The following is a 25,780-nucleotide window of genomic DNA, read 5'->3' on the forward strand; positions in this document are numbered from 1 at the left end:
ATGAGAAGGTATAAGAACCATGTACAGAAAGTCAAGTAGCTGGCTTCATGAACCTATGCTCTGTGTTGGATTAAAGCTACACCTTCTGCAGTATTCTATTGTTTTGTCACAATTCTTCTGAGTTTGAATCAGTTAATTATTATTTGACACCACAAGGGTGGAACAAGACCCCTCCGCCAAGCGTCGGGGTCCAGTCCATCCCTAATAGGGACTTTATTTTCCCAGTAATGACCGGCGTTCTATACATTATCCCTTACTTAACATAGGCCCGAACGTTGGGAAGGCCCATTCATGTGAATGGAACTTTCTGCAGCACTCTGAGGAGCCGTGTAATAAGCAGGGGCGCAGCTACCCATTTTTGAGGGATATGCAACAACAATATTGCCCCCCCCCCCCCCAAAAAAAAACACAAACAACTAAAGCAAAACAAAAGGCCAATAATTTACACTATTACTTTGCATTAGTGTCAATTGAATATGTTTTTAAAGAAATGCTGCCAATTTAATGTTTAACTTGATGTTATACTTGATAAGTAGCCTATTGATAAATGATGCATTGCCACTTTAAGAGAGTCTAAACGGTTCTCATAACGTCCTTTTTCCAGCTATTGCTCACAATGGATAAGGCTGATAGGCACTCTAGCCTTGTTTGTTTGCACCACATTGACAACACAATATTAAGTTATTACAAGGAGCCTTCATTGTAAGGATATGGAAACATGTTGCTGCTAGCATGACATTTCTGTTTGCAGTTGGCCATTAAAAATGCAGTATGAGCATGGTAGCCACCTAGCTATCTGAATGGAATAGGCTGTTTCAATCGGCATTATGCTTAACAAACGCTAGTTAGTCTGTTAACATTCATATTTGCAAGCCTCCAAGTACAGACGTCATCACTTTAAATCCTACCTGTTGCCTTTCACCGTCCTCTTATTTAACTGCTGTTGCATCCCTTGACATGCCATCTCCTTTTCCCTCTTGGAAAAGCTACATATAGAAAAATACCAAATATATTATTTTATTTTTTTTAACATCGCTTTGGCGCCCCCACGGTGGCCTCCATTTTTTGCGCCACTGGTAATACGTAAGGGATAATGTATTGTCCGCCGGTAATTATCAGAAAATAAGTCTCGACAGGGAGAACAGAACCCCGACGCGCAGCGGATAATTACCGGCGGACAATACATTATTACGCTTATTACACGGCTACTTGCCAAAACGAGAAAAGACAAAATAAATAGTTCGCCACACAGATAGAACTTGACAGTTTCAGGTGTTGTGTGGCAACGTCTTACTAGCTTTCCCTTTCAGTGAAATTCCATTGCAATAAGCGAACGGAATTATTGGGGAGGGATATGAAAGACGTTAACCAACCCGTTGCCATTGACAGCGGTGATTATATACTTTGCCGGTGATTTATATAGATTTAACATAGGCCCGAACGTTGGGAAGGCCTATTCATGTGAATGGAACTTTCTGCAGCACTCTGAAGAGCCGTGTAATAAACATATATAATAATAAATAAAGACTGAGCAGAGCTGGTTGCTGGACTGGATAAGGACACCTCCGTGAAGTTGGCATCATGTTGGGACTACCACAAGACGGCGATATAGCTTCGAAAGAGTGGACTAACGTTAAAGTTCCTTGAAATATGACCTGAAATAGCCTGCAGCTAGGGTGTGCGCTAAATACATATGATTCATGTGAAAATGTTAGGTAAGATATTTCACTGATTTAAGCCCAGTTTAGTCACAATTCCCTTTGACGTCTGAGTTTGCCAACTCCTATTAGCCTACTGAAACCGCCCAATTCCCGCTGATGCTGCGGCATGCTTTCTGTTTACATCGGACGCTTCCTGCCATGTGACTGACTGACTGTTTTGGTGTCATATACAGCGAGATTAGTATGGTTCAGAGTTTGAAGTCTACAAAAGTTATGGACCACTCTTGTAAATAAAAGGTCCGTCGAACGATGTTGCCAATCAGTGTTTCAGGAGTCGTAGAGTTCTTTGGGCGCTTATTCCATCCAAGGCTCCTATCTAAAGTTTTTACTAAAGGACAACCAACCGGCGCCAATTTTAAGGTACTAACGTTATATAACCCTAGTATACGATGCAATTGACTATGTGATCTCTCTCGATGAATGTCTCGATGGAGTGGGCCTATGTATTTATCGCTTCAAATTGTTGTAGATTTCCTCTAAAGTCAGTGATGACGCTCAGATGTGATTCTTGTAGCCTAATGAATTCGCCAGTTGACTTGACAGCTTTATTGAGCGAACTCACAGATCGGTTAGTCTTGGGCAATTAACCAACCTTTACAAAAAATAACATCAGTTGTTTCAAACCTGTATAGTTTTTAGGGGTTTCTTTGTCGTTCATGTGCAGGAATGCAATATGTTGGGCGTGGAAAAAGGGTACTACTGCACTTAACTACAAAAATGCTGTATTTGAGATGAAACTGTAGCCTACTGTCCTATGATAGTTATTTTCTGTAAGGGAAGTCCTCCCTTCCTGGTAGGTAGGTACCATAGACTGTAGGTAGCCTACAGTTCACTTGAGCAAAATGGAATGTGGATGTTTGTCAAATGAAGTGAGTAGTTAATAGCTAATAGGTCACGGGGCCGTGGGCCTAATGGCGCGAATATGTCATGGGCGACTAGTTTAACACTTGTTTCCCAACATTATATTGTGTCTAGCACCTTGTGACGCATTGGCTGCTTTAAGTTGACATGTTAACCATACCAAGGATTGTGCTTTGTCCAGACATTGGTCTTAAACATCACCCACAGACGTAGGTACATACTGTTCTGGGTTATTCAGGGAATATGCTTTGTTATGTCTGTTTGCTACTAGGATGTTAAATCATCCTATAGCTCAGCCTTTGTAAACGTTAGCCTGCTGTAGTTTAGGTTTCATAATTTGATGATGCCTATTCTTGACCAGATTTTAGTTTTGTATTGATACATTTCTATTTAGTGGGATGTTTAGACCTCAGTGAAGTCTCAGCTGTCACTGGGTCAGAAAAGAACTCTTGAAGAAGATGCAGGGACACATTTGGGTTCACCCAAAGAAGTAGAAGAAGAAGACAGTCTGAGTTTTTATCATCCTGTTGCTAAAATGTACTTTGACAGTGAGCAGAAAAGTAACCTTTCGCTCTTCACGTTTTCTCATTAACTCTAAAGGGCATACAGCCCACTTTGTCTACTTGCCTAGGAAATGGTAAGGTGTTGTTCATTCTTCTTGTGCAATTTTAAACGGGCACCACACCATACTGGGCACTTCCACCACACAGACTTACTGGAGGGTGCAGATGTATAGCTTCTAGCCCATATCGAGGCTATCTTTAATAAGATGTCAAGTTATTCTATAATGTGTCACAGTTTAATCAAAAAGGTCTTTGACTGATTGGCAATACATTCAGGTTGCATGACAAGATGCATGATACCACAGCCCAAGACCTAACAAATCTCGGCCAGGCCTAAATGCTTGTGAAACAGCCTATGGCGTTTAGATGATCAGTCATGTTGATGAAAAGTTATCTTGCCTCACCGCGTGGCCTAGGTCTGCAGTGCAGCCGAACTGCCCGGTGTTGCTGAGCTGCGTATTCAGCCTCTGGGGAACACCGTGTGACTGCACGGTGTTGCTGAGCTGCGTATTCAGTTTTAGATGATTAGTCACAGTCACTGAGAGGATTTTTGGTATGAGATCAAATGATGTTGCAAAATGTTTCCTTCCTGATGACTTCTCTCCTCTCATCATATCAAATACGCAAGGCCACTATTCATTCCCTGGGGGTGTTTTATCATCAGAAGTTGAAGTCTCTGCCACCGTCTTCTCTCTCTCTCTTTCTCTCTCTCTCTCTCTCTCTCTCTCTCTCTCTCTCTCTCTCTCTCTCCCTCTTTCTCTCCCTCTTTCTCTCTCTTTCTGTGTCTCTGTTTGACTCCTTCTAGCCTTTCAGTTGGTATAGTTTCATATCTTCTCCTTAGCAGTGTCATCATGCATAGATCCTATAAGCCTATAATGACTCTTAATGCAAAAAAAAACCCTTTAAATGTTAACCAGGGACTGTAATAAAACAGTGGCTCAAGGTGGACTATGGTTAATATTTGAGAGAATATGGTATGTGAAACTTCACACAGCAGTGATAATCCCCCAACATAAAAAAAAAACTCAATGATAAGTTCCACTGAAATGACGCACTTACATTGATTACCTCAAGGAGCTGTGTCTTTGAGGTTTGCAACTTTAACCCAATGGGGCGGCTTGATTAATGTGGTTTTGGAGCATGCTATAACATAACATTCGGTCTGCCGACATTTAGTCAGGTGATGGTGTCTAGGTCTAGATGGCTTGACTTCTGCAGGTTCCTTATCTATTTATCCAACTTAATAAACCTGATGATTACAGGCATAGTAGGCAGGGATTGTGACAATGGAATGATTAAGCATGCAATGCTTTTCCTTTGCTGTTTCAGCTGTGTGACTGCAAGCTTGTGGGAGACACTCGCCGCTAAACACAGGAAGCCTCCCCTTGCATCAGGGCCTTAACTGACCATGGAGGTAAAGTATTGACCAGCCCCGATGCTGCCCCCTTTCCATGTTCTCCATGACCTTATCTCCAGAGCCTGGATCCACATAAAACCCACTGCGCTGCTGTGTGGTCACTGCGTTATACCGGCGCACACTAATACACCGCCTTATCTCCAATAGCGGGAGTCTTATGTGTGTAAGAGCGCGAGCACCTGGAGTAAAGCTCTCTAACACGTCTTTATCTCGCGTCACTGCCACTCTTTACGAGCCCTCATCTTGAAACCAGGACTTGAACTCTACACTAGCGGTCCTCTTGAATAGAAACAAAGCTGCCGAAACAGTGTGAGAAAGTGCCCGACACATGTCAGTGTGAACAGGAAGTGTGTTCACTGTGCATAAATTTAATTATTTTGTACAGGAATGGAACGTGTTATAGTGAAGGTGTGATTCCCAGTCACTCCACTGAGGACTGGGTTTTGCATTTAGACTATGAATGTTTTTGATATTTCCTTGCATTCTATGCGTCCACATTGGTAGTGTTTTTATTTAATTTAATGTAGTTTAGTATTTTCATTTATAAAGCAGTTATTGGATTGCTACCATCTTATTTATCAGTTTTCTCCCTTGCTGCTACTGTAACAACAGGTATAACCTCGGGTCTAACAGTAGCATTCTACTCCATGTGCCTACTGTTCGATCTGAATTTGGAAAAACAGCATTTAGCTATAATGCCCCTTCAACCTGGAATGCATTTCAGAAAGAGTTGAAACTTAGTATGTTCATCACACTTTCTGATTTTAAAAAATGTGTCATAGACATTAAATTATCAATGTGAATGTGTTCAGATTGTGTTTTTAACCCATATATGTTACCTGTTTTGTTGCATGTATGGTGTTTACTGTATGTGTTGTGTGTTTTAGTTTTGTATGTGATGTCTTTTTTTAGTTAATTGCTGCCTTTCTAGGCTATTGTCTCAATGTGACTGCCCTGGTTAAATAAAGGATAACAAAACCAGAAACAGAAAGATGGGTCTCTGTCATGCCCTCTGCTTTGTTGTTGTAAAAAGTTTTAGACAACAAAAATTCTCTTTTCAGTCAGCTCATTTTTGTCGTGTTTGCCGTCCCACTTCAGTCTGTCAGTGAGAGAAAACGTATCAGGAAGCTGAAGTGTGTCTTGTGTTCCTGCACACCGTGGTCAGAGGGCATTATTGGTTTCACCGCACAGCAGATGGGAACTCGGTCAGACCCACGCCTCCCTCAGAGCCGGGCCTTGGCTGGGTTTGGGGAGCAGCTGACGCTGGCTTGGGCTCGGCCCAGAGTTGGTACTGATCCGTTCCGAATGGAGCTGCTCTCCTGGGTCCTACCGTAGCTCATGCCAGTGTGCCAGTGTGCCAGTAGGGACCCGTGTGGTGGCGCGGAGGTGGCAGAGAGTGCTGAGCTTCTGTTTTGTTTCTGTGAAAACTGAAACACTATTTCATGGTCTTCTCCTTCTCTCACTGAGTGCAAGATTTGTCCGCAGAATCCTAGAGACAGTGACACTCACAGTCCTGGCCAGGCCAAAACATTGCAAAGCTATTTGAAAAGTGGTTTATGTTTTGAAGGATCCAACGTTGGTTACAGTACCCTTCAGAATTATTGGCACCTGTGCTAAAGTTGACTAAAATCAGGTATAACAAATTCTCTGGTGATTCATTGTAATTTCACAATGAAAACAATGAGGAGATATCCAACCTTGAAGGGAAGCAATTTTATTTTGAGAAAAAGGAAAATCTCATAAAGAAATAAATATTTTTAACAAAACCACGTCACTCACAATTATTGGCACCCCTGCTTAAAATACCTTCTTAAGCCCTTTGCCAATAAAACGGCTTGTGATATTCTCCTATGACACCCCATAAAGTTGAAGAATACAAAGCAAGGCAAGACCATTCATCTTTAAAAAATTCCCCCAGATTCCTAGGTCCACATTTGTGCATTCTACTCTTTCATTCACCCCACTGTTTTTCTATGAAGTTCAGTGTTTCCCACAGAATTGAATTCTATTTGTGGTGGGAGGTTTGCAGAATTAACTCGAATGCAACAGTTTTTAACAAATTAGTGCAGCACGGTTATGATTCTAACCAGATTTAAGCACAATTTAGGACAACCAGGAAAATCATTGTGTGGTGGTCAACGTTGATATTGTGGTGGGCCGCCACAAATAAGTCAATGTATGGGAAACACTGAAGTTTAGATCAGGGGACTGAGATGGCAATGGCTGGAGCTTGAGTTTATTTTTTCGGAAACCTGATGAATCACCCAATCATGACCCACTTTTAGTGTCTTGGCAGAGATTGACAGATTTCCTTTGAAAATGTTCAGGATTTTCTTGGGGTTCATGATACCGTGCACCTTAATTAGGTTCCCAAAGCCTTTGGGAATAAAAACAGCCCCACAATAGCACAGCCCCTCCACCATAATTCTCATTAGGCATGGGGTTATTTTCAGTATAGCCATTCTATGTATGCCAAACACACCCAAAGTGTGTGTGTTTCTTGCCAAAGAGCGCAATTTTCATTTCATCTGACAATAGACCACACTTCCAGACAAAGTCACTGTACCATTCAGTAACTCCAGCTGTTTACATCTGCAATTAAATGACTGGACAGGCTTTTTACCTGGCATGCCCTCTAAATAATCTATTAGCAGTGAGGTCACTTTTGAAGATTTTTGGGGGGGACGTGGTGACCCCAAGATGATACATTTTTCTGTAACTCTCCAACAGTGGTTCTTATGTTTTTTTTTGCCTATCTTACCATCCTCCATACAGTGCGTGGGGGCAAGATAACCATGGGTCTTTTTCCAAGCATGTTTGTCACATTTACAGTTGATTAAAACATTTTAATCATTGTTTTAGCTGTAAATATAGGCATTTTCAACAAAGTACCTAATTTGTACAGCCATTCCCTGACTCACAAATGCAACACACTTTTTTTTTATTTAAATTTAGTGTATTCTCTTGTCTTTCCAATGTTGAAAAATGACTAGGGGATTTAACGCAAAAGAAAGTCATGAACTACTTCTGAAAGTTCACAGACACTCTTTCAATAATTTTTCAATAATTGTGAGCAACGTGTTTTTGTTTAAAAAAAAAAAATATTCATGAGATTTTCCTTTTTCTCAGAATAAATTTGCTGAGGTTGAATTTTTCCTCAGATTCAGATGAAGCTATGTCCTCATGATAGGATGATTAAGATGATTATGGCCATCTTAGAGAGGACTGAGCTGAAACCCAATCAGGCGGGATAATCACTGAAAATGTAATCTGGAACCTGCTGTGCTTTTTCTTTCTTGTACACCAAATTTGTCACAATTTTTTTGGTTTTATGTTCTGGTCCTTTATGATCTCCCGTTGGTTTGTTTTCTTTGTATTAATTTTCTCCTTTGCTATTCTGCCATGGGTAATTAAAGCCAGAAAATCCCCTCACACACATCCTATCCCAGTTTGCCAGAAAATCCCCTCACACACATCCTATCCCAGTTTGCCAGTGACTCAGTGTTCTATTTTCTCCATGCAATCAAACTTCAAATATTTTTGATCAGAGCAGCACAAGTATTTAATGTCAGAAAATGACAAAAAGACCACCAGGGACTAATAGCGGTACCAGAGGGGTACTCTTACTGTCTTGTGCATTTCATACATTCAGTTTGCTATATTTGCAGGACTTGACGGTGTTTGAATTCATAACTCATCAGGTGTCGTGGTGATGAGCAGTAGATCTAGCCGAGGAGCTGTGTGTGTGTGTGTGTGTGTGTGTGTGTGATATGAGTGTGTGAGAGTGTGTGTGTGTGTGACATGAGTGTGTGTGTGTGATATGAGTGTGTGTGTGTGTGTGACATGAGTGTGTGTGTGTGTGATATGAGTGTGTGTGTGTGTGTGTGTGTGTGTGTGTGTGTGTGACATGAGTGTGTGCCTGACCCAGCCTGTGGCTGTGCTCCCTGCAGAGACGGCGTGAGTCCCTGGGGACGGGGTGGCCGGACCCCAGCTACGCCGTGCGCCGGAGGTTCTCTGGCCCCGTCCACCTGCCGCCCCTCAGCCGGCGCCACTCCGCCATGGAGGCCCGCAGGATGTACCTGCCGCACCTGGAGGCCATCTACAAGGCCGCCCTCGTCATGGACAACCAGGGCCTGGACACCATCCCAGACACGAGCCAGCTAGGGTCAGTTATGCACACACACACACACACACACACACCATCCCAGACATGAGCCAGCTAGGGTCAGTTATGCACACACACACACACACACACACACACACACACACACACACCATCCCAGACACGAGCCAGCTAGGGTCAGTTATGCGCGCACACACACACACACACACACACACACACACACCATCCCAGACACACCATCCCAGACACAAGCCAGCTCGGGTAAGTTATGCACACACACACACGCACACACCATCCCAGACACGAGCCAGCTTGGGTCAGTTATGCACACACACACACACACACACACACACACACACACACACACACACCATCCCAGACAAGAGCCAGCTAGGGTCAGTTATGCACACACACGCACCCACACACACACACACACACACACATACTCACCATCCTGCACACCTGCGCACCCACACACACACACACACACACATACTCACCATCCTAGACAAACGGACATGGGCCAACATTGTACACCTACGTAGTTCACAAAACCCTTTTTACGAGCGTGTTACAAGTTTTGGACCATTCCCCGGAACCGTCATAGACCATCACACACACACACACACACACACACCATCCCATTGGACCATTCCCCGGAACCGTCATAGACCATCATGTTGTTCTCAAAGAGCCATGGATGATCATATCCAGAGAGGTTGATGAGTACAATACCATCATTACTTCTGCGTCTTTGTGAGCAGGTAAACAGCTGATTTAGTGTGTCCTTTGTGTGAATTGCACGTTTATGCATGACGAGGGATCAGACATCTTTACTGTTTGCTGTCCCTGTTGTGTCTCAACTTGACACTTGATGTAGAGAGAGAGAGAGAGTGTGTGTGTGTGTTTGGTTTGGTTGCTATAGCCCTGTCCAGTGCCTTCATATGTGATTCCTATAGCATGGTCCAGGGCCTTCATATGTGATTCCTATAGCATGGTCCAGGGCCTTCATATGTGATTCCTATACCATAGTCCAGGGCCTTCATGTGTGTGTGTGTGTGAATGTGTGTATGGTAGCATTCTTCAGTGACTAACTGTCTTTCTGGGAAGGTAACTCCTTTATCGGCCGCCGCGGGCAGGTCGTTTGTGCCCAGAGGTCAGAGGTCAGGTGAGGCGTGGGCAGGTCGTTTGTGCCCAGAGGTCAGAGGTCAGGTGAGGCGCGGGCAGGTCGTTTGTGCCCAGAGGTCAGAGGTCAGGTCTATTCCTCGTCTTTTCATTAGTGGAAGTGCCACCATCTGCCATTAGGCTGCAGTTTTGAATTACAATAATATTCACACACACACACACACACACGCGCACAATGGACCGCGCTAATGGCCTTACAATAATATTCACACACACACACACGCACAATGGACCGCGCTAATGGCCTTGGATCCCTTCTCACTCACATGAATGTTGATGGGATGTCGGCTGAAAGGTCGGCAAGGCGGTGAGTTGTGGTTTCCGCTCAGACGACAGACAACTGTGGGCCGGATTTGTCCGAGGTCTGTCCCAAATCAGATGGATCCATATCACATCTGAATCCAGGCCATCCATCCGTCCGAGGTCTGTCCCAAATCAGATGGATCCATATCACATCTGAATCCAGGCCATCCATCCAGATGTTGAGGCTGCTGACCTAAGAAGTTATGAAAATAAGATGTCTGAATGTAAATCTTTTTTTCTAAATGTTTTAAAACACATAGTGGTTGTTTGTTACAAGCAAATGTGTAGTATATTCCTGTGTAGTATATATCCTTTAGTGATACTGCAATGAAGTGATAACAGTTACCTATTTATACAAATAAAAAGAGACTACATTTTTATATTAGTTGGCCATGGATATTAAAGCAATAAAACAAAACGGATCATATTCTGATGGGTAGACTCTGGATGGATGATGTAATAAGATTCACACATTCACGTCATTTCGTGTACATGTTGTAGTTGGCCCGCTGGTGGCTTTCCCGAACAGCGCGGCCAGGTTTCCTGGTCTAGCCTACCCACCGCTTCCCGCCGGCGAGCGCACTCACTCTCTGCGCTCCGCACTCACGCAAGCTCCTATTTATTTCTGCCCTGGTATACTCCGGACACTAACGTGTTTTTATCATCCCAGAGTATCCTTTCCCTCGACAAAATAATGGTGGATAGATTATTTTTTTGCTGTGTCTTTACACCCACATGCAAGTGATTGTTTGAGATGGAAATGTTCGCTGGTGGATCATGGAGGAGATTCTGACTTAACACTGGACAGCTTGTTTGAACGCTCATCTTCCGTTTTTTTTCATAGCACCATTTTGATATATAAGGACATGATAGATTGACAGTTGTTTCTCACAACTTTCGTGGTTCCGAAGGCTCTATCGCGTTTCAGCACTGCACCCTGTGGACAGCTCAGCATCCTTTTTTCAGAACTGTCCGAGCTCGGAGATAAAACTTTCAAAGCGGCAACAAATAACAATTTTCGTCGAAGAGAACTACCGCGTTAACAGAATAAAGTCATCTGTCAAGGACAGCGAATACATTTCATTTTGCAAAGGGAGAGCTGAACAGTAGCCTATCTGAAATGGATTGTATCGCTTTGAGCCGAGAGACGGCTGGTCTCGCGAAACCGCCGAAACACTTGTGGCGACAGCCCCGGACTCACATCCGAATCAAGCAGCGGTATCACTCAGACACCGAACGCTACCTGAGCCGCAACAGGACCATTGAAAAGCTCCGACCCGGACTCAAAAAGCCTCGAATGTCTTGGCCATCCTCGTTTCCAAAACGGTATCGTCATTTACCACTTATGAAATACAGTACATGTTTGCATCGAAACTATTAGTTGATTTGATATGCAGTACAATGCAAGGTACTCACCACGACATTTATACTTGTTTGATGAACCATACACCATATTAATTCTAAACTAATAAAGTTAGCCGTTTACAGTAGACTTTGTTTACCTTTCATACGCACTACATTAACTCCCTCCGTTCTTAATACACGCAGGCAATACATCATAGGCTGCCCATATCAGTCTGATGAGGACGTGCTTATCAGGTGTTTGTTGTTCACTAGGCTCTGATAGGCTGCTATTTCGCCGCAGGCCCATTCCCTGTGTTCATTCAGCACTGTCAAAGCACAGGAGCCATACTGGTTTGTTGTGGTAGCATTTATAAACTAATCATTGTGTCCTTCTGACCACTGAGACAAATGGACATGCCCATGGACTTGTCGGTAATTAATTCAGTTTTTGAGATGAGATATCTCTTTTCACCTAAACATCTAGGCTATCAAACATCTATGCTGAAAGAAGGTTGCTATGTTTATGTGTGTGGCATGAATAGTACAAAAATAACAGAATTCTCATTTTCAAGCAAAGCCATTTTCTGGTTTGCCCACACCGCTCTCCCGTGAGACAGGTTTTTAAAACAAAACTAGTCCCTGTTAAGAGCGACATGACCTTGAGGCAATGTTTAGCTCTCTCAGATTGGATTCCTTGTTTAAAACTGTAGCACGTAGCTGTGCTTTGTAAAGAACACATGAAAGTCTGTTGGAAGCTGATTGTTTGGTATTGAGTTTTTCAATGGTGTTCAATCATGTCTGGGGGAAGGTAGGAGTACTGTCATGACTCACTGCTTTCTGCTTCAATTTATTTTTTAAATATTTATTTACTTATTTATTTACTTGTATGTATGTGCCTATCTGTCTTTCTTTTTAAATCTCATGACAGCTGGTGAGTCAATATACACAGCCAAGGTGGAGCAGTGAATATAGCAGCTCTAATCAGTGGACCATTTGGCGCTGTTTATAGTGAGTGTTTTTCTTCCCCACTGAGAGTGAAGGAATGCGTCGCTTAAATGCAAGACACATGAGTGTTCAAACACACAGAATGGTGGTTGAGTAATAGCCATGTCTGGACTGCATGTCCGGACCTACCTGTACCTGACTTGTCCCTGACCCTTAACCAGGTGCGCCTAAATTCTATCCCAGATCTGAACCGTAGTTGCCCCGGATCTGAACCGTGTTAGCCCCCGTAGCCCCTCGCATCTGACTGAAATCCACCCTGGATCTGATCCAAAATGATGCAGTTGCAGTTGGTAACATCTTTCTTCTGCTTTTAATTCTGCATTAGTTTCTTGTTGAACCTTATTAAACACATCCCTCATCATCCCTCCTGTCTGAGTTCAATTAGATTCCGCTTGAAAGGTCTTTTTTCTCAGGCTGCTCAGAAACCAGGCAGAATCATTTTGAGAAATAATTGAAGAGTCATGTAGGACCCCCCCTTCTGTGGTCGTGTCGTGTCGCCTCTCAGCTGAGCTGATGCCTCCGCCAAAAGCTACCTCTGCCAGAGCGTCTGTTTACCCATCAGCCCCCCTCTCCCTCCTCTCTCTTTCCTCTCCCTCTCTCATTTCTCTCTTACCTCTCTCTCTCCTCTCTCTCTCTATCCCCCTCTCTCTCCTCTCCCCCCCCTCTCTCTCCTGATGCTGTTAGGTAACTCTGAGGCTCTTTAATTATGTCTGAGTTGAGGTAGTAAGGACTGCCCGTATCGGCTCCCTACCTGTCTGCTGTGCCCCCTCCTGCTCCATCAACCCCCCCCCCCAGCCCCAGGAGATCATTGATTTGTGTTTACAGAGCACAAGAGCCTTGTGTGCCCCTTGCTCTCAGTGTGCCCCCCCACACACACACCAACCCAGGGAACAGATTAGAATGTAGGTCAAATATAATAAGGAGAATAGTTATAATCCACAATAATATCAATTCAAGCAATAGCCTAATAAAAAGCAATGTAAAAAAGGGGAAAGGCAATAATAAAACAATAATGTCAATTCAATCAATAATATAAAAACAATGACATGCTAAGGCTACATTAAGGAGAATATCAATAATAAACAATAATGTCAAATTAATTAACAGCCCAATTGAAATAAAACATTATACAAACCATAACACATAAGCTTAAACAACTAAGTATAAGTTGAATAGGAATGTCTTTAGACCCCTCTTAAACGACCCAAAACTACCACAGGGCAGGAGAGCACTGGGCAATTCATTTCACCAACATGGAACCACTGAAGAAAAAGAGTCTGGAATTAGACCCAGTTTTCATGACTGGTCGACACAATAGGCAGCTCACCAGAAGACCGCCAGTGGTGATTTGGGGATGTAAGGCTTGATTATTAAATTAAAATAACTAGGAGCAGATCAGTTAGTGTCCTATAGGCCAAAGTGAGAGATTTAAATTTAATTCTGGCTACTATAGGGAGCCAATGGGAGTAACTAGGAGAGGAGTTACATGTGTCCTCTTTGGCTGATTGAAGACCTGCGTGCTCAGCATTCTAAATCAGCTGTTATGATCTTGTTACACAAGCGGATAAGCCAGCTAGTGAATTACAATAGTCCAGATTAGAGATGACCATGGTCTGAACAAGAAGTTGTGTGGAATCTTGTGTCAGATAAGGTCTGATCTTCCTAATGTTGTAAAGCATAAAGCGACATGATTTTGCAATAGAAGCTATATGCTCAGAGAAGTTAAGTGGGTCATCAATTACAGCATAAAGTTTAGTGCCGATCTAGTTGGGGTCCCAGTGAAGCGAGGAGTCAAGCTGGATGTTAATCTGTTGGGGAATAGCTGTTTTAGCTGGAAACACCAAAAACTCTGTTTTTGAGAGATTAAGCTGAAGGTGCCGATCTTTCATCCAGGCTGAAATATCCTTAAGGCATGCAGAAATCTGGTGGGAAACACTAGAGTCATCAGGTGGGAAAGACAAGTTGAGTGTTGTCTGCATAACAGTGATAGTCAAATCCATGGGAGCGAATGGTATCACCTAAGGAAGTGGTGTAAATAGAGAAAAGCAAGGGTCCTAATACTGATCCCTGAGGCACACCTGTGGTGAGGTCATGAGACTTAGATACCTGTCCCTGCCAAGACACGTTGAAAGAACGCCCTGTAAGGTAAGATTCAAACCAATCAAGAGCTTTTCCAGAAATTCCCAGTTCAGATAGTATAGATAAGAGAATGTCATGGTTAACAGTATCAAAGGCTGCTAGTAGAATTAATACTGATGACTGAGCAGAGGACTTAGCTACTCTCAATGCTTCAGTCACAGACAGAAATGCAGTTTCAGTAGAATGATCACTCTTGAAACCAGACTGCATAGGGTCTAGTAGATTATTCTGATGAAGAAAGTCACAAACTTGCTTGAAGACCACTTTCTCCAAAACCTTTGACAAGAAAGGAAGAAGGGAGACAGGCCTGTAGTTCTTCACCTCAGTTGGATTAAGTGTACTTTTCTTTAGCAGAGGTGTAACCTAGCCTGTTTAAAAGAATAAGGAACTATTCCAGAACTGAGTGAAGCATTAAATACATGTGTGATTGCTGGTAGAACAGCGGGTGAGATAGACTGATAACAGTGGACGGGACAGGATCTATTGGGCATGTTGTTGGACGACTTCGCTGAAGCAATTGAGAGATTGCTTCTTCATCAAGAGGAGAGAAAGAGTCCAATGATGCGGTCATACTAACACAAGGCAAAGCCCTCCTTATAGGAACATCAAACTGAGCACTTATTTTAGCAACTTTTTCAGTGAAAAATGTTGCAGTCATCTGCTGACAGTGAAGTAGTTGATGGAAAATAAAACTCCTTCTGTAACGCTGAATACAGGCAGTGATGTTGCAGGCCTAGAGTGTGGACAAGGTTTTATGGGCAGGTGAGATGGACATTCACGCTGTAGCCTTCACAGTGTCTGTGAAATTTCACAGCAATTTATTACCAAGCTGACAAGATTATATGATTATACGATTATATGAATATTCTAAAATCATGTCTTTTCACGGTCTGTTTTCATTAACACGCTGGCCTGAATAAAGGCATCTGCTAATGAGCCATTATGTCTCCTTGACCTGCTGTTTTTTTATCTCTGACGAGAGCAGCAAATTGCCCAGTCTTGTCCTGTCTTGGTCCTGCCCACGGCGCGGTTATCGGGGAGCGGCCGGGGAGGGAGGGGAGGCGGCCTGCCGTGAGTCGCTGCGCCGTGGAGACGGTAGTGGGCCGGACATCACGACTCTGTGCTGAGTCCTCCAGCTGGCTCCGAGCCTGTCGCCACACTCTGCCGCCGCTATCACCTGTTTATTATGGGATGGGCTGCGTTCCCCAGCGGGTCCCCCACTGCCCCGAGGCTCAGCGGCGTCTCCAAGGGTCATTATGTGCAGGCTGGTGCTGTGGCGGAGAGTGTGTGGTCAGGTGTTGTTCTGGGTGTTATCCGTATTACAGCCCAGATGGACACACTTGTTTTTCTCCCCTTTGTCAACTGAGGCTTGTTTTTGGTTTGGTTTTGTTTTGTTTTGTTTTTGGGTCACCTTAATCAACCAGGCACATTTTAGATTGCAGTCTTAGATCAACATTTTTGCTTTTTGAAACATAAATAGTATCCCTGATCGTGATAATTATTTGTGTTTACAAAGCCCCTCATTAGTTTCTAAAAGCCATTTACTCTCTTACTTACTTTTCTTACTTACTTACTTACTTACTGTATTTATTTTACACCACAAGACATGTCAGGAGCAGATGAAAAGCTAAGACTGCTCTTTCGCTGTGTGGTGGTGAATGTGAGTGTGTGAGTGTGTGTGTGTGTGTGTGTGTGTGCGCGCACGCTCTGTTGTCTGTGGTCTCCAGACAGCTCTTCTCTCGTCTTGCTCAACATCAGTAGTAGAGGGAGGAATGCCGCAGGTTAGCGCATTGCATTGTGTGTATGCGTCATTAACTACAGTGTAACACCAAGTAAGAATTCCTAAGAGAACTCTTGCTTCGTACTTCCATCACTCTAAACCTGGTCTGAACACTGGCCATAATAACTATTGAAGCATTCCCCCCCATCCTAGAACTCTAGAGATGAGTCCCAGTGCTGTATAATTGGGTCCCTGTGCTGTATGATTGGGTCCCTGTGCTGTATGATTGGGTCCCTGTGCTGTATGATTGGGTCCCAGTGCTGTATAATTGGGTCCCTGTGCTGTATAATTGACCTGTTGCTAAGCGCCACCCTTTGAACGCTGATGAGCCAATGACAATCCAGCCTCAACGGGACTCGGACATCAGCTCGGACAACTCCATAGGAAACAACAGGGAGCAGGCATGAAATGATAAATTAATGGTTATTTATGGAGTTTATTAACTCCAAAAACCCCGACGGATAACCATGGTCAAACGTTTTGCATGGGGGATGTGTAATACTGATAGCCGGTACCCCGAGAGGCTAGAAAACGGGGTATATTTTCATCAACAGTAGCCTACAGGACGTCTCTCGCGTTTGCAACAGCTCGACGTAATGTAGGCTAAGCCAACAAGCGATGGGCTGGGTTCCCTGTTAAATCCCAAGATGAAAATGCTCATTAACCAACTACTATATTCTTACTACATCAAATATTAACGTAACCTAATATATCTTAGTATCAATCTTCCACTAGCTAGCTAGCATTAACGTCAGTGGTTTTTGCACGGTGATTTGCACGGCTACTCGCCACAACTGCTTGTCACCTTGTATGTATTCTAAAGTTTTGAATACACCCCTCCATAGCATAATTAAGTCCCTTTTGATAGCTTCTAGAGAAAAGTACATCCTCATTGCGTTGTGTATGAATACTATTTTTAAACGCACAGGCTGTAGTTCTGTAGAACGCAACGTCTGGATCATGTAACCTATGTCTCCCCAAGTGATTTAAAACGAAACAAATGTCAATGACTTATTTCGTTTGCTTTCTTGCAACATTGACATGATTAGGCTATGCATTTGATTTAAATGTTCAGGCTGCCAGTCGAGGCAAAAGCCAAATGTCCAACAACAGTTGCAGACTCTATCCCTGCTCGAACCACAATACCCGAGGGATGTGCGCTTCTATCGGAAGTTTAACTTGCATTGGCTTCATTTCATCTTCCTGCAAATGTAGCATAGGCTTAACAAGCTGCAAATTCACAGTGGGTGCAGCAAAAATCCCAGCTATACACACGTTTCCTACATACCATGTCTACTTAATTAATAGTCATTTTCGTTGGATAGCCTATTGCGTAATAGGCCTACAACCTGTCCAAATATAGTATTTAGGGATCATTATTTGTGAAGCCTAAAGTGACACAATATTGATTCGCATAGTTTATTATCACATATGAACATCACATTAAATAACCTAGGACTTCAGAGACAGGGCAAACTTTACCACCATTCCCAAAATGTTATCCCAACCAATTAAATGAATTTGCGCTTATAACGAGGTGAAGCGTGTTCCCAAACAACTTCTTTTCCTCTGAGGGAATGTCCAATCTTCATCAACGACATACCGTTGTACCTTACGTTGTCTCTGTCTGTAACATGGAATCTAATAGGCTAATTCTAGCTGGTGCCGGAAACGAACACCCATGAAACGCCATTTTCGTAAAGATGGCTGCGGTCAATTTCATGCTTTTTTGGCTGAAGTAGCTAGCCTAGCATGGGCCATTGATATGAATGGGGGCGGGACTTAGTCACTCTCTCAAGTTATATATAATACCTCCATGATTGGGTCCCTGTGCTCATCTCAGCTCAGCGTTGTCTCCATAATCACAGAGAAAGAGATGAGGAGCCTACAGTGGAGGAGAGGAGAGAGGGATAGAGAGGAGAAAGAGAGAGAGGAGAGAGGGATAGAGAGGAGAAAGAGGAGAGGGGGAAAGGAGAGAGAGGAAAGAGAGAGGGATAGAGAGGAGAGGGGGAGAGGAGGGAGAGAGAGGAGGAGAGAGGAGTAGAGAGGAGAGGGGGAAAGGAGAGAGAGAGAGGAATAGAGAGGAAAGAGAGAGAGAGAGGGAGAGGAGAGGGGGGGAGGAGAGAGGGATAGAGAAGAGAGGGGGAGAGGAGAGAGAAACTCCGCTGCACACCTGCAAGAGGCTCATGTCATGTGGGCTCACCCCCCTGCTGGGCTAATGGCTTGTCTCTTCGCCCTCACTGCCAGGGCTTCAGATAGTATGGGGCACTAGTCTATCACGCAGCACATTGGGTTAGTCTATTACAGCATGTCTCAGTGTCACAGAGTGTATTACAGTATTATATCACAATCTGTTTGAGCTCTGCTGTCACCTCACAGACATCATGTGCAATGGTACAGTATCTGTAGTGTTTTGATGTTGAAGTAGTTCTTTGCAGTTCATAGTAAATTTAAAAAAATGAATCCTTTGTAGATTTCACTCCTGCTTAATCTTGTTTACCTGCATGTCTGCCGAGGCCATGTTGTTTATTTCAGAACTGTTGTTGTGTTCTGATAGATGTAAGGAGTGTTGGAAGGCAGTGCCAGTCATCACAGGGACCCCCTGCAGTGCGTTTGCAGAGGTGTAGCTCAGCACTGAGCAGCACAAAGCAGAGGTGTAGCTCAGCACTGACCAAAGCAGAGGTGTAGCTCAGCACTGAACAAAGCAGAGGTGTAGCTCAGCACTGACCAAAGCAGAGGTGTAGCTCAGCACTGAGGGCACAAAGCAGAGGTGTAGCAGCACTGAGTAGCACAAAGCAGTATGACTAAAGCATGTTAATGGAACAGGCACACAAGTCCAAACTCGTGATTCATCTGAAATCTACAGGTCTGGTCAGCCAAAGTCTTTGGGATGAGTCACACACACGCGTCCGTGTGTGTCCGTGTGTTTGTGTGTGTGTGTGTGTGTGCGCAGGTCTGTATGGGTGCACGTGCGGTGTGTGCATGTGTGCGCGCATGCGTGCGTTTGTGTGTGTGTGTGTGTTTGTGCGTGAGTGCTGTGTGTGTGCATGCTTGTGTCTGTGGGTGTGTGTGTGTGTGTGTGTTTGTGCGCATGTATGAGCGTGCTTATCTGTGTTTGTTCATGGTGGGAGAAGCTTAGGGAGTAGCTCTAATGTCTTTATGAATTCAGGCAACCAACTAAGCAACCGCATTCCACAGCTGACCTCTGTCACACAAGTGACGGGTGTCTGCAGTAATAAACTCATTCTGTCCTGATGACGTCTCCTGTGATGTGGAATTATCTTGTTTTTTGTGTCCGTGCATGTGCATGTGCTGCTCCCCATGCTCTCTGCCTCACCTTCCCGGCAACAGGAGAAATGGTCCAGCCCTCGGAATGCATGTAATGCGTGGTGGGCTTTTGTGTCGAATAAAAAAGTCTTCATCCCCCATGTCAGTGTAATTTCGCTCTCGTCCGGCAGGTAAATAAGGGCTGGTGCAGGTGTGCAAGAGCAGTGGGTTTGAATAGGCAGGTGTGCAAGAGCAGTGGGTTTGAATAGGCAGGTGTGCAAGAGCAGTGGGTTTGAATAGGCAGGCGTGTGTGTGATCCGGGCTGATGCAGGTGTGCAAGAGCAGTGGGTTTGAATAGGCAGGCGTGTGTGTGATCCGGGCTGATACATGCCAGTGTGTTTTGAATAGGCAGGCGTGTGCGTGATCCTGGCTGATGCATGTTCATTATCACACAAATCCCCCGAGCACAACTCGCACAAATAGACACGGCCGTGGAGGATCACCTGAGGATCGCCTGTGTGTTCTGAGAGAGGACAGTGTCCCCGAGGTGACCTCTGGCCAGTAACTCATTGTGTTCCTGAGGGCGTCGGCTGGAGACTTGAGTTGCTCCCGTGTGGTAATGTGCACGCCACACTCCATCAAGGCTGACCACATGTCTGATGTCCATCATCTCCCTTCTCTTTGGCAATGGCCATGCAAGGAGTTGCATGGCCACATTGGCAAAGAGAAGGGATACAACCTTCTGATCCACTATGAAATCCATAAAGAGATGCTCCGCACATATAACTCTGAAATATGCAAAGCAAGACAGTCTTTCTTTTCTAACATCATCAGTAGAAGTTCAAATAACACTTGTGTTCTATTTTCAACTGTTGATAAGTTAACAAATCTAACAAATAAGTTAACTTCTCTCAATTAATAAATGCAATGAGTTCTCATCTTTTTTCAAAGGTAAAATTGACAAAATCAGACTCAACATATCTACTCAATTACCAATTCAACATCCGGAACTTCCAGCCACAAATAGAGGGAAACTTAACTTGATGTCAGAGTTCAGCTTGATAGACCACGACACACTTGAAAAAACGGTACAGAAGCTCAGCTCTTCCACATGTGGCTTAGACATTCTGCCAACCAATTTCTTTAAAACTGTTTTTCACCTTATAGCAGCAGATGTCCTTCGCATGGTAAATTCATCACTGCTGTCTGGCATTTTTTCTAAGTCACTGAAAACAGCTGTTGTAAAGCCACTTCTCAAGAAGAATAACCTGGATGCCTTCATGCTAAACAATTACAGGCCCATATCCGATCTACCTTTTATTGGCAAATTTATTGAAAAAGTAGTCTTTAATCAACTAACCACCTTCCTAACATCAAAATGGGTATTTTGATTACTTTCAGTCAGGTTTTCGGGCAAATCACAGCACTGAAACAGCTCTCATCAAGGTTTTCAATGGCATACGCCTCAATACAGATTTGGGTAAAACATCAGTCCTAGTGCCCTAAGGTCCTAGTGCAGCATTTGACACTGTTGATCACAATATTTTATTACCCAGACTAGAACACTGGGTTGGATTTACAGGCATAGTTATAAACTGGCATTGGAAACTGTACCTCAACATCAATGTCCTTGACCTGTTGTGTTCCCCAGGGGTCGATCTTGGGGCCACTATTATTCAACCTCTATATGCTCCCACTTGGACAAATCATCCAAAATAATTTGATTTCATATCATAGCTATGCAGATGACACACATTTACTTAGCTCGGTCACCAAACGACTATGGTCCCCTTGAGTCTCTGTGTCAGTGTATAGAACAAATCAACACCTGGATGTCTCAAAATTTTTCTTCAGCTGAACAAAGAAAAAACTGAAGTATTTGGTAAAAAGGAAAAAAGACTTAGGGTTGGCACTGTCCTTGACACAAAAGGGTTGAAAGCAAAGGATACTGTTAAAAATCTTGGTGTATTAATTGACAGTGATCTAAATTTCAACAGCCACATGAAAGTGATAATTAAATCAGATTTTTACCACCTCAAAAATATTGCCAAACTTAGAGGGCTGATGTCAAAAGATGATTTAGAAAAAATCACTCATGCATTTGTCGCCAGCAGGGTTGATTACTGCAATGGACTTTTCACAGGCCTAAAAAGACTATCAAACAGCTTCAAAATGCAGCAGCTAGGGTTCTCACAAAAACTAAAAGAACTGACCACATTACTCCAATTCTTAAGTCCCTGCACTGGCTTCCAGTGTCACAGAATTGACTTTAAAGCACTACTGCTTGTTTATAAATCACTTAATGGAGCAGGACCTAAATACCTCTCAGACATGCTTCAGCAGTACACACCCTCCAGACCTCTCAGGTCTCAGGAGAAAAACCTGTTAGTAAAACCTGCTGTTAGAACTAAACATGGTGAAGCAGCTTTTAGCTGCTATGTGGCTCAGCTCTGGAACCAACTTTCGGATGACATTAAAAAGGCCTCAACTGTAGCCAGTTTTAAATCTAGACCTAAGACCAAACTGTTCTCAGATGCTTTCTGCTAACTGCACTGAGTTATAATTTCTGAATCTGTCTTGAAAATTATTCTACCTTGTGTCTTTTATTTTATCTTTTTAATCATTCTCTATTTTTAAACTTGTTTTAAACTAATCTCGATTTTACCTTGTGTTTTATGTTTTCTTTTTATTATGATCTTTACCGTTTGAACTATTCTTTGACTATCTATTTCCCTTCTAAATCTATTGCCCTTCTATGATTTTATTTGTTATTATTATTTGGTTTTGTTTATGTAAAGCACATTGAATGACCTCTGTGTATGAAATGCGCTATATAAATAAACTTGACTTGACTTGAAAAAAAAATGAAAAGTCAGTTCTACCTAACTTGAGTTCCAGCTGATTCTAATTAGCACAACTCTAGAGCCAGGTAGATCAAAATCCATGTATAAACCTCAGCTAATAGTTGGGAAATTACGGTAGTACGGTAGTGGTCAGTTCTAAATACAAGTGTAAACAATCGCCAAGGCATATCGTGATCTGATCATTCAAGCCAGGTGCCGAGGTGGTCTGAGATGCATCTAACAGCATGTGTTTTGCAGTGTAAACGCTTATGCGTTCAGATGCGCCCTGGACAATGGAAGTTCTAATGAATGTGACATTGGCAACAGCGGAATACAGGTGATCAGCAGTGGCTGTTACATGTGTAAACCTGTGATGTGTCTCAGCTGGTATCGGATCACCCAAGATGCATTGCGAAAACAAATGTAAGCAGGCCCTTACTGTCTGAAGCCGGACATTTCCACCTCTGATTAGATTAGATGTGATTAGATTCAACTGTATGGTCATTGTGTAAGAGTCCTCTGCGTTTCATTACTGCTGAGAGAGACTACAGATGGGTAGAGTCCTGGGAACTAAAGCCAGTATGAGATTTCTCTAGAATTAATGAATAGGGCATTCTTTTTAAAAAAATGTTTGACATTCTTCCTCAAAAATTCCTCAAAAATATTTTCAGAATGTCACGTTATCCTTACTGTGGCTGATGTGAGGCAGACTGCAGGCATGAGAGAAATTTGAATCTTCATTACCCTTGTTTTCCACCTAACCCTTGCAAAAAAAAAGGGCTTTGGTGTGAGGTGCTAATGGTTTTCACACTCTCTCAGGCACGATTGGAAGTGCAAATTTCCACTTGGCAAAGGGGGAGGGGTTCAGACCCCCCACCGCCAGCCAATCCCTGTCCACTCACCTCACTGATGCATGCTGGGAATCCGCCAAGGCATGGCTTCCAGGTTTCTCACTGTGTAATGAGACCACACATATATACACACACGTGCACACACTCTCACACACACAAACACACACACAGTCACACAGATTCATGGGTGTCATTCAACCATATGTCACTAGGGAAAATTCCTACATTCATAATCAGCCATGAAGTGGAAATCTGGGTTTATCTTGCAGTTAAAGCCATCAGTCCCTGCTGCTGATTTGCCTTAGGTGTTGACTGGCGCGTTCATGAACGCTCTGCTCGCTAGCTGATTGTATGCGCTGGTTATTGCTAATGTGCTCGCTAGCTGACTGTATGCGCTGGTTATTGCTAATGTGCCCATTAACTAGAGTGATGTCAACAGACCGTTCCCTGGAAGGAGCACTCCCATTCCATTGAAGAATAAAGTTCAGTTTGCCTGGACGGAAATCTCCAGAAAGAGTCTGAGTCACGTAGTGTTAATTTCGTCAGACGAGACAAGAGGAAATATGTTCGTCAACGACCTTTTTTTTCATGACTAAGACGAGACGATGACGAGACGGCAGTAATGTCCTGAAACACTGACTAAGACTATCTTAAGATGAATTATTGTTGACGAAAAAAGACGAGACTAAAATGTTTTGCATGAAATAAGAACTAAGATAAAAAATCTCTCTTCATTTTTCGTCTACAAAATGAGAAGACAGAATATCTAGCTGTTATGTTTTCAAAATATTCGAATGAGTTCATACATAACAGCTTTCCTGTAGGCTAGTCTACATGCTGTTGCTGCAACCCTGTGGCTGCAACACTAAACTACATGGAACAAGAACACTGGAGATTTCTGCCAGAGTTACCAACTAACTACCTAAGCTTTATGTCACAATGCTACATACCCAGAAGTTGAAGCTTCTCTCATACAAATTAACATCCACCAGAATGTCCATACGAAAAATGTTCATCATGTAATGTCAACTATTTAACTAGTTAGACTGATGATGCAAAGTTTGCTAGCAAGTAAGCTAATATGGAAAGTTCGCTAGCAAGTTAGCTATGGCTAAGATGGAGAGTCTGTTTGGGGAATGTGTTGTGTTTGGGCATATATCGCCATCTAGCGAGGCGGAGTAAAACATTAATACTTTGGTCTCACGACAGTGTTTCTCAAACTTTTTTCAGTTTCAGGACCACTTAACTAACCCTAGCTAAAAAAAAAAAAAAGATTAGACCTACTTCAACAGTAGCCTATAATTAGTCTACACAATAGGCCTACTCACTGAACCACCTTGCTTATTGTCTTTGCACTTTGCTTATTGTGTGGATTCATACTGTATGATTTAAACTGGCATATCTTACATAGACAGTGTTGCAGAACTGTTTTTACATACAAGTTGGTTCAATATTGCAAACAACTCATCTATATTATATTTTACCACGTCTGCTCACGGACCACTTGAGATAGCTTGCGGACCACCAGTGATTCCCGGACCACACTTTGAGAAACACTGGTCTACGAATATGACAGTGATCCAGTCAAATCTTTTTACTGTCTATGGTCAAATCCCAGCCGAGCTATAACTGTAGCTCGACTTACCTGTGCATGTAAACATACTGACTGACAAAATATCAGAATGAGTAATTATAACAGACGAGTAGCCCTGTGGACACACAATATTGTTGGAAAATTGAGATGTGTGAAACACTATTTGACTCAAATGGTAATCAGAAATAATTTGTTATAAAAAAAGACTAAAATGTGTTGACTAAAACTGACTAAGACTAAGATACCTTTAGTTTTCTTATGGCTAAAACTAGACTAAAATGATGAGACTTTTAGTTGACTAAAACTTGACTAACAAAAATGATATTTGAATGACTAGATATGACAAAGACTAAAAAGGACATTTCGTCACAAGACTAAGACTAAGACTAAATTAAAAATAGGTGACAAAATTAACACTAGAGTCACGCTTAGCAGGCAAGTCGTAAAGGGGGTTTTTACCTTGTTCAGTTTAGGCGTGTAATGCTCAACAAAAGGCCTGTGATGATCACACACTCGCTTTGTTGTGTCTGGTCCTGCGTGCGTCTGAAGAGAATCGTCTTCTGTCACGATTTTTGGATCTGCCTTCGGGGACGCTACGCGTCTGTGTGTGTGTGTGTGTGTGTGTGTGTGTTTGTGTGTGTGTGTAAAGATTACGGCTTCCCACACAGGCCTCTAGAGGAAAACCAGCTTTCGGTATTGTTGTAGTGAGACAGAGATGTGAGTCCCCACAGGAAGTGTGTGAAGACGTGTGTGTGTGGGCTTGATGTTGGCCCCTCCTGTGTGT

General features: G+C 43.1%; 2 protein-coding genes across 6 annotated transcripts in view; one reads left to right on the forward strand and one right to left on the reverse strand.

Annotated features, from left to right (window-relative positions):
- The window catches only part of LOC125300380 (major facilitator superfamily domain-containing protein 8-like), a 106,209-nt gene extending 82,556 nt beyond the window's left edge, over nt 1-23,653 (reverse strand). The window contains exons 1-2 of one of the 3 annotated variants that reach the window (XM_048252277.1): nt 23,454-23,653; nt 10,137-10,366 (exon numbers count right to left, since the gene is read on the reverse strand). In XM_048252277.1, the coding sequence (XP_048108234.1) occupies nt 10,137-10,284 (148 nt within the window). In that variant the 5' untranslated portion in view covers nt 10,285-10,366; nt 23,454-23,653. Of the gene's footprint in view, nt 1-10,136; nt 10,367-11,589; nt 11,734-23,453 lie in introns of those variants that run through there. The other 2 variants (XM_048252278.1, XM_048252276.1) reach the window with 2 other exon arrangements.
- Nucleotides 1,596-25,780, forward strand: part of LOC125300379 (cAMP-specific 3',5'-cyclic phosphodiesterase 4C-like) — a 94,459-nt gene continuing 70,274 nt past the window's right edge. The window contains exons 1-3 of one of the 3 annotated variants that reach the window (XM_048252269.1): nt 1,596-2,081; nt 4,475-4,559; nt 8,513-8,727. In XM_048252269.1, coding sequence (XP_048108226.1) covers nt 4,554-4,559; nt 8,513-8,727 — 221 coding nt within the window. In that variant the 5' untranslated portion in view covers nt 1,596-2,081; nt 4,475-4,553. Of the gene's footprint in view, nt 2,082-4,474; nt 4,560-8,512; nt 8,728-8,845; nt 8,862-10,708; nt 11,500-25,780 lie in introns of those variants that run through there. The other 2 variants (XM_048252275.1, XM_048252270.1) reach the window with 2 other exon arrangements.

Source organism: Alosa alosa, chromosome 9 (genome assembly GCF_017589495.1).
Source record: "Alosa alosa isolate M-15738 ecotype Scorff River chromosome 9, AALO_Geno_1.1, whole genome shotgun sequence".
NCBI lineage: Eukaryota > Metazoa > Chordata > Actinopteri > Clupeiformes > Clupeidae > Alosa > Alosa alosa.